Source organism: Podarcis gaigeae (assembly GCF_964106915.1).
Source record: "Podarcis gaigeae genome assembly, chromosome: 13".
Lineage (NCBI taxonomy): Eukaryota > Metazoa > Chordata > Lepidosauria > Squamata > Lacertidae > Podarcis > Podarcis gaigeae.
Genome location: NC_139689.1, coordinates 31,272,735 through 31,284,647, shown reverse-complemented (window position 1 = coordinate 31,284,647; position 11,913 = coordinate 31,272,735). Strand labels below are relative to the sequence as shown.

Sequence of the window (11,913 nt, the reverse complement as noted above, 5' to 3'; positions counted from 1 at the left end):
ACTCAGAGAGGCCAACGCTTTTTTTCATTCTCTCTCCAATAAATTTCCCCTGGCCTAATCAAGCAAGTCGATCAGCTTCCCAATATATATATATCTATTACAATCCTAGTTCATTCTCCAAGTCGCCTCTTCCTCTAGGATGTTGGGCCAACCCTACATTTCCCCAATGAAACAGGGCCTGAGCACTTATAAACTGCATCCGGGCATATTCTTCCATTGTCCTTTCTCCCTTCCTTCCACTCAGCCGTCTTCCCCTCTTCAGAATTCCAGTCTGCCACTCAGAAGCTAATGTTAACACAAAGAAATCAAGCCCATTTGCATTGCGGGGTTGGGTTTAAGTTTTTATTTGTTTTTTAAGCTTTGGTCTATACAAAAAAATCCCTTAGAGAAATAATAATAAAATCTTCTGAAGTACATTTGCAGCTACATCGATCCCTTTTCCAGTGGAAGCCTTAAGCCATCACATTGAGAGAGCTGCTTTTAAAAATGCATTAGAAGGAGGAAGAGGGTTGGGGGAGGGGGGAGGAGGAAGAGAAACACGCCAATCACCAGGAAGGGTGGGGGGTGAGGGGAGGAGAGAGGAAAAGGAGGACGACTCGGGGTTAAAAATGTGCAAGAGATGGTCAGTAGAAGGACAGCTTTCTTAAAATGGTTAGTCGTTCCTCTTTGCAGGAGGGCTTAAGAGATTCTTCAGCTGGGGCGCCAAAGCCCACAGAGACATTTGTCAAGGGCTAAACAACAAATGAAGAAGCTGGGAAATGCAAAGCTGTTCGTTTCTTGGCAAACTCTCACACCCATTGGCTGCTCTTTATTTAAAAATAAAACCCAGAAAGTTAAAAAAAAAAAAAAAAGTAGAAGAGAGAAAGGGGAAATCGTTTTCTTCACTTCCTAGATGACAACGCATTAGAAGTGCAAACAGGGGAGAAAATATATATATATATCTAAAATGGCAAAGAGTTAGTTTTGCACCACAAATGGCTGGGGTGAGGGGAGTTTGTTTGTTTGTGTGTGTGTGTGCTTGAAAAATACTTGTATAAGGACCCAATGGCAGTTTTGTGAATGCTTCCCAGATTTAGGGAAAGTTTGGTGAAGCGGCAGAGGGGATAAACGGGAGAGGTTGATTAAAGTCAGGGGGAAAGGAGCTGACTGCCGATAAAAAGTTATTACAAGATTGTTAGAAGCAGTCCTGGGTAGGGGGGTCTGGAGGGAAGGTCTTTCCCATAGGCCCACAGGAGGGGGAAATGGTTTCGTTTTAGAAAATAAAACCTCCTCGCAGGGAAAGGAAGAGTTTGTCATCTTTCTCAGGCACTTCTGTCTCCCAAGTGCCCCGGAGTTGAGCACTGAGGCTGCCCTCTTCTGTGTTAAGAAAACATCTGTGGAACAAGAGAAGGGGGGGGGGGGAGAGAAGGGCATGTCAGATTTGCAAGATACAAAGAACTCAGCAATGCTAGAGAGCATGTCTCTGTTTGTGATATAGGAAGTTGCTTTATATATCAGGGTCAGACTGCTTGGTCCATCAAGCCCAGTAGCCTTGTCTGACCAGCAAAAGGTCTCTTGGTTCCTTGTCAATTGAGTAGCAACCTCCATTTTTGCCAGGAAGACAATTTGGCAGTCGGGCTGTCAAGAACAACCCCTTTTGTTTTTAGGCACTGGCAAATTTCTAGATTTTAGGCGCAAAGATTTCTCTCTCTCTTGGAATAGCCGTTCCACCAGTAGGTGTTGAAAATAAGCAACTTTGGAGGCGACACAATGGGAGAACTTTTGGACAACTTCGCAAAGGACATGTCTACCAATGGGCATTAGCCACAGCAGCCAAAAGTGAAACAGCAGTATTTATTTCTCTTCGTACTAGAAGCTAGGGACAAGCCGCAGAAACGCCCTACCATGTCTTAGAGGGGCAACTGGATGGAGGCTGCTGGGAGATAAACAGTTGGAGCAGGCGGACATTTGGTCTAACCCAACAAAATATTCTGCTTGTAGCAAACTTGCAAAGCTTTGTTTTGTCTAGGAATTGGGGGTGGGGAGACACCACCATACAAAGGCCATGCTTGGATACCATGACAGGAAACAAGCCTGGGCTCCCCCTCCTTTCTTCTCCCCTCCAGCATAGCCAGCAGGATCTCGAAAGCTGTTCCTTCCAATTTCAGTTAACCACAGTTGAGTGTTACATCCGAATCCTAACAACTGCGGCTAACGTTTGACCAAGGTTTGCAGAGCAAGCCAAGTTTCATGTGCCACGTTTGGAAGCTGACTTGTTTCAAACATATGATAGTCAATGTCATTTACCGTAGTTTCTTGGTTCAGAAGACACAACACGCTACGGTTAAGCAACAACTTCAAACTTCTTGCTGCGGTTGCACATGAGAAAAATGGTGTGTGTGAGTGAGTCTAGAGGAATTCTCATTTACCATGCCATTTGAACTGGGCTTAAAAATTAATCCATGTGTCTCCCTTGATTTTAGCTCAGGATTTTCTCCAGGCCTCTCTAGAGAAATCACACCTGCAGGTTATCCATTTTCATTTGGAGCAGGGAAAACACAACAACAGAGAGACATTTTTGCAGGCAAATAAAAAGGGCGCAGAGAGTGTTTGTACCCCCAGGAACAAGCATACGGTCTCCGTTCTCTCTTGGATTTTGATTCAAGTAACTGTCCAGTTCCAAAATGCATCTGGAGATGCGCTTACCTTGAGCCCTGCCCAAAGAGCACCTTAGGAAAGAACATGGTCCGGGTAAGCGCCCCGCACGCCATCGCTGTACGCATCCATGGGATAGTCCGCGTCCAGGTCCATGTCCATATGCATAGGATCCATGGGGATGTCGGAGGGGTACATGCTGCGGTAACCTCCATCCAGCTCTATTGCAACGGAAAAGGAGAAGGTCCCATGTGCTTAAATGTTATAGGAGAGCAGGCAGTGAAGGCTGGTTTTTTTATGAAAGGTGGGCAGTGCCTCACCAAGCTTCCTTTGCTCTGAGCCAGCTCCGACCTCCCCACCTCCTAGAAATTGGGACCTAGGGACAGGAAGGCTGGCAGCTCGTACTTACCATCTGCGTATGGCTCATGAATGGGTATCATGCTCTGGGCCTGTGGAGAAGAGACAGATGTTCACACAACATGGTAGCAGAAGCCTTGCTGAGACCACAAGTTAACCCAAAGATGCTCTTGGGGTATTCTAAACTTAGGTTTCCCATGGCAACCTCAGGACAACCGCTTTGTGGGCCAGTATCTTCTTTAGCTGAGTTTGTGCCGCTGAGAGAGCTGCAAACATCTGGGTTGCCCGTGCCCAGAAACCAGGGTGGGAGTGGATTCCCTGGATCCACAAATGCTTGATGGGAGAAAACCCAGTCTGCTTAACTCCTACCCCATGAGTAAGTGACCACCCCAAAACCAGAGTTGATGGGATACAGCAGAGGTGGGGAACTTGTGGCCCTCCAGATGGGATTCCAACTCCCATCAGCCCCAGATGGCTGGTCAATGATCAGGCATGATGGGTGTAACATAGAGGGACACAGGGTTTTCTGTCCCGGGGTAGAGGCTTGGAGACTATACTTGCTAAGCAAGTGGTCCACCATGAGCAGGCCTCTCTGACTGTTTTTAATGCACTGTTAGTCCCTTTGGCCACTTTGACCATTTTCAAATTCTTTGTGCAAGTGAAGCTCTCCCAAATTATTCCAACCACTGTCCTGAACTTGGCCAAACAGGTTTAGATTGTTCGCCGGGCAGAAAAAAACACACACGTTAACTTGAGTGGGTAACAAAACACGGAAACAAGAACTTCAGGGAAAGGATGATGACAACAGGTCACTGGAGGCCACCAAACAATGGGTTGGGCAAACATCCAACTGGGTTACTTTAAGGAAGTTGAGTACATTCAAGGTCACATGGGATGCTGACCAGGGTATTTTATGTCTTGCCACTGGCCCATGTGAAGTGAGGGCCGATTCACATGTCATGCAGGCGACTATGGCTGCATGGCCTAGCATTTTAGTTTCTAATCAAGAGCAGGTGCCAAACTGATTGGAGCAGTGGAGCAGTTTGGTGGGGGGAAGGAGAGGAGGGCAAGCCTTTTACTCTCATGCTGTTTTCCTGATGGAAATTGCTCCCACAGCCACCATTTGTCCTGGAGGAGAGCACTCAACACCCCTCCCTCCCGAAACCGCTGCTGGACTTCGTTTAAAAATAAATAAATAAATCGCTAGATGAAAAGGTAGTTTCCTGGGAAATGTATTCTTTGGTCCCAAGTGTGTGATGCAGGAACAAATGTAGGTTTTCCTAGAACACAGCTAGAACAACACTGCTATGGTGGGAGTCACCTCATGAGGCAATTGTCTTGGGCAAAATGCTGAAGTTAAATTTTGAACCCCATTTTGTTAACACCACTGCACATGAAGAGGTGGGGCGTTTCTCTCTCTCTAATAACATTGCTTGAAGTAGGGTCCCTGCAATAGGCAAAGGGTTTGTCTTGATGACCCAGTAACCCCTTCTGGTTCTCTTACAACCAATTACCGTATTTTTCCATGTATAAGAGTAGGTTTTTCCCCTTTAAAAAACTGTCTAAAATTTGGGGGCGTCTTATACACGGATAGTAAAATACACAATTTTTTCTTAATTTGGAGTCCCCCAAAATAGGGGGTGTCTTATATAGGGGGGGCATCTTATAGATGGAAAAATACAGTAAGTTAGGACCAAATTGCGCAAGTATGAAGTGAGATTCAAGTGCCCGAGATTCCAAAATATCTTCAAGTTTTAAATGCTGCGGGGTAGTTTATTTATTCCCAAAGTCCCAATATTGTATGTTAGAACACTACCATCAACTCTGCGCACCTTGATTTTCCAGAAGTCATTCATCAAACGTCCAAAATAAAAATATACATTTTGCAAGCAAGGTGAAGGTGAGTGAGAAGACTGGGGGAAGGTGGGGGGCAAGGTCTGCTCTGGCTACAAGTTGTCACACTAGCCCCTCCCTGCCAAAACATTATAGACACTCACTGCTTCCCAAGCGGCAGGATCGTGTTTGAAGAGCGAATTGGTAAGTTCTACAGAGACGCGTTTCCGATAGTCCGGGTTCTTGTCTTCCGAGATGCGGAACAGCACAGCTGCTGCGTATGTAGCTGGAGGGAGACAGGGGGTGAAATCAAGAGGGCCTTTAGCAAATCTCCCATTTTGTTTACACCTATGTTGGCAATGGCTGTGTTTTACCACCTTGATGGATTTTATTCCTTTTCTCAGCTTCCTTTTCCTTTGCCTCATCTATCCTTCCTAGAAAAGCCCAGTGAATCCGAGAACTGCCTTCAATGTCTGCTACATCACATCAGTAGCTCACAGGCATTTTGCAACCAATATCCTTTCTTCATCTGTCTTTTCAGCCAGCTGACTGTCATCAAATACACACCCTCATACTCTGTACTATTCTCTGTCAAATTTCTATTGCTCAGTTCATGAGGTCATCCAGCTAAATCCTTGCATAACTCCTGGATCCTTTGTTGCATTAAAAAGATCACTGGTCACCAACAAGTCTCTTCCAATTTTTATCTCCAGCAAAAATCATGAATAAAATAGGACACGACCAGACCATGGAACAACTTTCATCAGTTGTTTTTCTCCAAGTTGGACATGTTCCCAGAGAAAAAACGTTGGCTGCATTCAGGCTTCACACTAAGCCATAGTTTAGTGCAATGTGAACAATAACTATAGCTTGTTTGTAATAAGCCAACTTGAAATCATTGCTTCAGTTAATACTAACCACAATACCAAGTTTGGACAAAAGGAAGCAGTTATGCAAAAGCTGAAGTGAAAGCTTCCAAACCTTTTCCTCCCAGCAACTCAGAAGGAGGATGAGAGAAAGGGGAGCATGCAATCTAAGGCTTGCTGGAATTTGTTTGGCCCTGTCTGTGTCGTGCTAAACTATGGATGAGCTTGAGATCCAACACAGTCCTTGTTCATCTTCCTTTTAATCAATTCCATTTCACTGGAAAAGTCGAATGCTGCATTTTCCTCTCTCAGAGAAGAAACAGTTGCCTGCTTGGAATGACTTAACTCTGAGTAAGCCCATGCTGCCTTTTATATACAAACCCCAAAACCATTTGCCACTCTCACACATTTAATCACTCTTGTAATGTTTGTTCTGACGCATTTTCAACACTAGGTAATTAAGCTAATTGAACTGTTGATTGGAGGAAGCTGGAGCATGCAACAGCAAAGGGAACCACACAGAACTCTGTATCTTGGAGGGAGAAAGGCGCACACACAGCCCATTACCTGTGCCTTCGTTCCGGGAGTGGAGGAGCTCCATCAGCGGTGCTGAGGCCCCCTCTGCGTCAATGGCGTCAGCTGCTTCCTTATCTTGCGCCAGTTCACACAGAACACCAGCTGCCACACGCTGGATGTTTTCCACTGGAGAGTACAGGAGCTGCGGTCAGGGGGGAAGCGAACAAAGGCAGAAAGTGTAAGCAAGAGAATGTTTTCTATTTCATTCCGTTTTGCTCCCTGCCCTTCCTCAATGTTCCTTGTGTATCGTGTCCCTGCTAGCAAAGGACTACGAAACCCTACTTTACGTACAATGCCTAGGTGTGGTGGGTGCATGGCAAACATTCAATTGCTGTTGTTATTAAATGGCAAGAACACAAAAAAAAACCCACTGATTCAAGCCAAACTACACAAGCAAGATAGGGAGATGAGCAAGGCCTTGAGAATACAGGTGATGCTAGGTACCAACAGTACCTAACTCCTACTAAATTAACAAAAATATATAGAACAGCTACAAATATTGGCTGGAAATGCAGAGAAAGAAGGCGCATCCTACCATATGTGGTGGACGTGCAAGATAACGAAAGCATATTGGGAAATGATTTATAATGAGATTGGGGGGGGGGGAAGGTTAAAATAATTTTTGTGGAAAAACCAGAAGCATTTTTGTTCGAATGTTAGGTCCAGAAATACCAAAGGAGTAGAAAAGACTGTTTATGTATGCAACAACAGCTGCGAGGCTACTTCTGGTCCAGAGATGGAAGGAAGACAAAGTCCCTACCAGAGAAGAATAGTTAACAAAGATGACGGGCTATGCCAAAATGGCAAAAATGACTGGGATGATCAGAAACCTAGAAGACAACAAATTCAATAAAGAATGGGGGAAATTTATAAGCTATTTAGAAGAACACTATAAATGATTAAAAACATTGGCAGGATTTTAACAACACTTGCAATGTAACAAGAACTATGGTAACAATTGAGTTTTAAGGAAATATAGAGAACATTATACGATGCAGTTGAAAAAAGAATCCCTCCATGGGTTTCATGGAGGGAACTCTAGGGATTCAGAGAATCCTATTTGTATATGATCATGATTTATATATGAATGCAAACGTTAAATGTGAAACCAAATAAAAAATATTTTTTAAAGAAGAGAATATGGGTGATGCTTTCAAAGGACCTTATGATTACATCACCCAAGTATCCTGCCTTTCTTTTGAGGAAGTTAGAATGGTGTGTGCAGGAAACACTAGGCGAAGATTGGGGGGGGGGGCGCAATTTGGACAAGAGCCACCAAGAAAGCTTTATGGGGATTTGCTTCTCTCTGCTCCAAGTCTAGTTTACCCAACTCAAGGGTGCCAATCCCACCCACACATCCCTATGGCATTCCTCCCCTCCTCTTGGATGCGCCCACCTGCACAAAGAGCGGGATGGTGTTCAGGCGGAAGATCTCCATTCGGTTCATGGGGTCGCGAGCCAAGATGTGCAATGCCCCCGTACAGCCTTCCACGATCTCCTCCATTTTCACTCCATCCTGAACGAGAAAGAAATCTGTTAGGGGCTGGATATGCAGAGCTGCCTGCTCCTTGGCTTGCACCCCACATGTTAGTGCTACAACGAAGGCAACTATCACTCCAGAGGTGCAAAATGAAATGAAAACAGGGGCCGTCTGTATTAAGGGGGCTTTCAGTCGGCTAGGATCCTATGCCCAAGCCAGCACCCTCCCTGGCCTCTCACCGTGTAGGGCTGCTGTGTGCCGGCGGCTGCGTGGCGCTGGGCGTCTTGGTGAGCCTTCACCAGCAGCTGAACCAGGCGCGGGATGACGGCAGCTTCCTGCAAGGGGGCGTGGTTGGCTGGGCACAAAGCCAGGTTGCGGATGAGGCCGATGGTAGCCTATGAGGATGGAGAAGAAGGAAAGAGGCACACCTTGAGGACGCTGGCCAAGGGCAAAACCAGGAAGCTCTGCAAGGTGCTGGCGTTCCCCATCCCTACCCCACCCTCCGCATTTGAAGTCAGAAAACAGAGCAGAACAATGCGGTCCCTGCTCCTTTGCTCCAAATTAATACCAAATACAAGAGCACCACTGGATTAGGCTAGCCAACAGAGCAATTCCTCTCTCTCATACCCACCAACCCCCTTCCCTCAACCTTCTTCCAGGAGGAAGACTCTCTTCTCCCATCTGCACCTAGAGACCCCGTGCCTGCTATAAGATTATATAAGGGAAAAGACCATGTCCTTAAGCACTTGCGTCATCATCCTCACCCCCATATTACAGAGGAGGCTGCTCTGTCGAAGGCTGCCCAATTATCTTGCAGCTGAGCTGCAATTTGGAAGCAAAGCCTTCCTAGCGAACAGGTAAATGCACTTAGCCACTGCGTTATACCAACCGGCCATACAGATCTTGGACATCTAAGCAGATTGCTCCCATCGTTCCTACATCCACAGCATCATTCCCCAGCACACAAATTCAAATTCCACAGTGCGGCAAGGAGCCCCCTGTAGCTTAGCTGAAAGTATGATTAGGCGGGCTGTACCACCTTAAGATAGAGACATGTGATTTTGAACTATAAACCCAATACATGGAATCTAACGAAGGGACAATATGAATTGACTCTCTGCACCTTTACTGCAGCAAAAAGTTGGGTATTGATAAACTGGGGGGGGGGGGGGATGCAGCTCCCTCCCATGATTAGATTGAAGATATGTACAAACTCACTACACATGAACAGGTTGGGTAGAAATGTAAACTTGCCATGGACAAAATCAACAATATAAATACCGTACAGTGGTGCCTCGCTAGACGAAATTAATCCGTTCCGCGATTCTCTTCGTCTAGCGGTTTTTTCGTCTTGCGAAGCAAGCCCATTGACAGCTTAGCGGATTAGTGCTAGAGCTGTCAAGCGGCTTCCAGCGATCAGCTGTTAAGCGGCTTATCAGCGGAACAGCTGATAAGCGGCTTAGCGGCTTAGGAAAAGGGCAAAAAAAGCAAAAAAAAAACGCTGGGGGACGCAAGATTTTTTCGTCTTGTGAAGCAACCCCATAGGGAAATTCGTTTTGCGAAGCGCCTCCAAAACAGAAAAACCCTTTCGTCTAGCGGGTTTTTCGTCTTGCGAGGCGTTCGTCTTGCGGGGCACCACTGTAATAGGTTATGGTCTGGTTAACTACAATAACCATTTCTTGTAATGTATGCAAGTCCCCCACCCCCACTCTGTTTTGTTTTCTACATGGGTGCTGTTTCTTCTTCTTCTTTTGCGTCTTATCTTCCTCTGTGCACTTGTGATTATGTACTTTTTAATCTTTCAATAAAGAAAAAATAATATTTTTAAAATGTTGGAGACCCATGTGATCAAACGCTCCCTGGTGTTGATGAAACCTCTTGGCACAGCCAAGGGAGAAGCGCATAGGAGAAAGCTAAACTACTACAATCCCTAATACAGTAGCTTTCCGTGATGGTCAGGGAGTTTCTGACATGGAGAAAGATTTAACCACGACTGCCCATTCTGACGTGGCACAGCCTCCTAGGACTGTGCTAGATTGTTTCCCTGAACATGTGAAAAGCCACTACTTTAGCAATCTGAGCCTGATACAGTTGAAGTAAGTCACACTATGTACCTATACACATAACTACTCAGCCAATGGCCTCCTTCCACTCATACCTTGATCAACGGCCACTGATTGGGCTGGTTAAGCAGCTTGACGATGGCGGGGATGCCATAGTTCAGCCGCACGGAATTCTGGGCCATCTCAGCCTCTGGGTGCCGGCTGGTGAGGTGCCTCAGAGCACAGACAGCTGGCTCAGTGATATCCTCTTTGTCTCCCGCCCGGAGGATGGTGTGTATCAGGGCTTCCACTCCGTTCGACTGGGTGACCAGGGTCTTGTTCTTGCTGTTGTTGCAGGTCAAGTTGGAGAGGGTGCCTGTGGCACAGGTCAGCACGTTGATGTCGTCCGAACTCAGTTGGTTCACCAGGATCTTCAGGACACCATCAAGACCCTCCTGTGGGTGGGATAGAAAAAGGTCATGAGACAACACCACGGGGCCAGACAATTTTGTTAAAGGGAAAAAAGGAGTGTGGGGAGAAGTATTCCAACATGTTTCTCTCTTAAACTCCCCTTTCTCAAGCAGGAGTGTCATGAAATTTTGCTACCTCTCCAGATCAGAAGCTAGCTAGACGCTAAGGCCAGGGTCATCTGCAAATCCCCTAAGCCAAATATGTCTACAGAGGAATGTCACTTGGCCCCCTAGTTGCTAACGGAAGAGCAAAAAAGAGAAGGATCATCAAGGCTTTTCCGCAGCCCTTTGGGGATGGAGCCTTGCCCTATTCCCCACTCCTCCACTCCCTTCTCCAAGTGATCCTCCAACAGAAGCAGATTGCTGGTCATGACTCTGCAACTATTAGGAACAATTACTGGGTGGGGCTTAAGGGTGGTTCAAATTAAACGTGCTCGTGGAAAATATACTGCTGCAGAATGCATGAGGCCCTGCCCAGTCTTGCTCACCTGCTTTGTGGCCACATCTGAGAGGTTCCTCAGAGTCCACAGGCAGTTCTGCACAAGCCTTGGGCTGGAGCTGGTCAGGTGCTTTCCCAGAGCTTGCATGCCTCCTGTTGAGATGTGTTGGGGGGTGGGGAGAGGAGGAGGAGGAAGAAGAAAAGAGATATAAAATTGTAATTTATTTATTTTTACTTCGGTTACTGGACAAGCAGGAGTGTGTGTCCAAACAGTGTTAAACCACCACTAAATAACTAGCATTTAAACCCTGACTTCCCTGCTGGAAAGGAAGCTGGATGTAGCTCACAGAACAGCTGCAGCAATGCTATCATGCACGGCACAAACTGCCAAGACAGGCTGTGAGAGGGAGTCCGACAGCTCTAATTAATGTTTTGCAGGTTGATATATATAATGAAGCAACGCTAAGAACATTTCCTCGACACAAATCTTTGTTGTGTATTCAAGACTATGCTCAAGAGGAAGTCTGATCACTGCTTTTTTCAATTATACAGTGGTGCCCCGCAAGACGAACGCCTCGCAAGACGAAAAACCCGCTAGACGAAAGGGTTTTCCGTTTTGGAGGCGCTTCGCAAAACGAATTTCCCTATGGGCTTGCTTCGCAAGAAGAAAGCCCATAGGGAAATCTCCGGGGACCTCTTTTAAATGCTAGCGGCGGGGAGCAAAGCCTTTTCCCCCCCCTCCGGCCTTCAGAAGAGGTCCAGGAAGGCCGGCGGGGGCCGAAAGGCTTTGCTCCCCACCGCCAGCATTTTAAAAGCAGTCCGGGATAGCAGGGAAGCACTTCCCGCTATCCCGGATGGCTTTTGAAGGCAGGCGGGGGGGAGCAAAGACTTTTGCCCCCCGCCTGCCTTCAGAAGAGGTCCAGGACCTCTTCTGAAGGCCGGCGGGGGGCAAAAGTCTTTGTCCCCCCTGCCTGCCTTCCCGGGGGCTTTTAAATCGCCCCGGGACAGCGGAGACTTCCTCCGCTGTCCCGGGGTTTTTAAAATGCTGGCAGGCGGCAGCAAAGGCTTCGCTGCCGCCTGCCAGCATTTTAAGATCGCCCCGGGACAGCGGAGAAGTCTCCGCTGTCCCGGGAAGGCAGGCGGGGAGGAAGCAAAGACTTTCGCCCCCCGCCGGCCTTCAGAAGAGGTCGGGGGACAGACTGTCCCCGGACCTGGT

At 46.9% G+C, this 11,913-nt stretch overlaps 1 protein-coding gene across 3 annotated transcripts in view; it reads right to left on the bottom strand.

Moving 5' to 3' along the window:
* Positions 1-328: 328 nt before the first annotated feature.
* The window catches only part of JUP (junction plakoglobin), a 60,802-nt gene continuing 49,217 nt past the window's right edge, over positions 329-11,913 (bottom strand). For all 3 annotated transcript variants that reach the window (XM_083708704.1, XM_083708705.1, XM_083708706.1), the window contains exons 7-15: positions 10,747-10,850; positions 9,905-10,243; positions 7,986-8,141; positions 7,663-7,782; positions 6,258-6,408; positions 4,989-5,110; positions 3,044-3,083; positions 2,686-2,855; positions 329-1,373 (exon numbers count right to left, since the gene is read on the bottom strand). In XM_083708704.1, the coding sequence (XP_083564830.1) occupies positions 2,710-2,855; positions 3,044-3,083; positions 4,989-5,110; positions 6,258-6,408; positions 7,663-7,782; positions 7,986-8,141; positions 9,905-10,243; positions 10,747-10,850 (1,178 nt within the window). In that variant the 3' untranslated portion in view covers positions 329-1,373; positions 2,686-2,709. The remainder of the gene's footprint in view (positions 1,374-2,685; positions 2,856-3,043; positions 3,084-4,988; positions 5,111-6,257; positions 6,409-7,662; positions 7,783-7,985; positions 8,142-9,904; positions 10,244-10,746; positions 10,851-11,913) is intronic.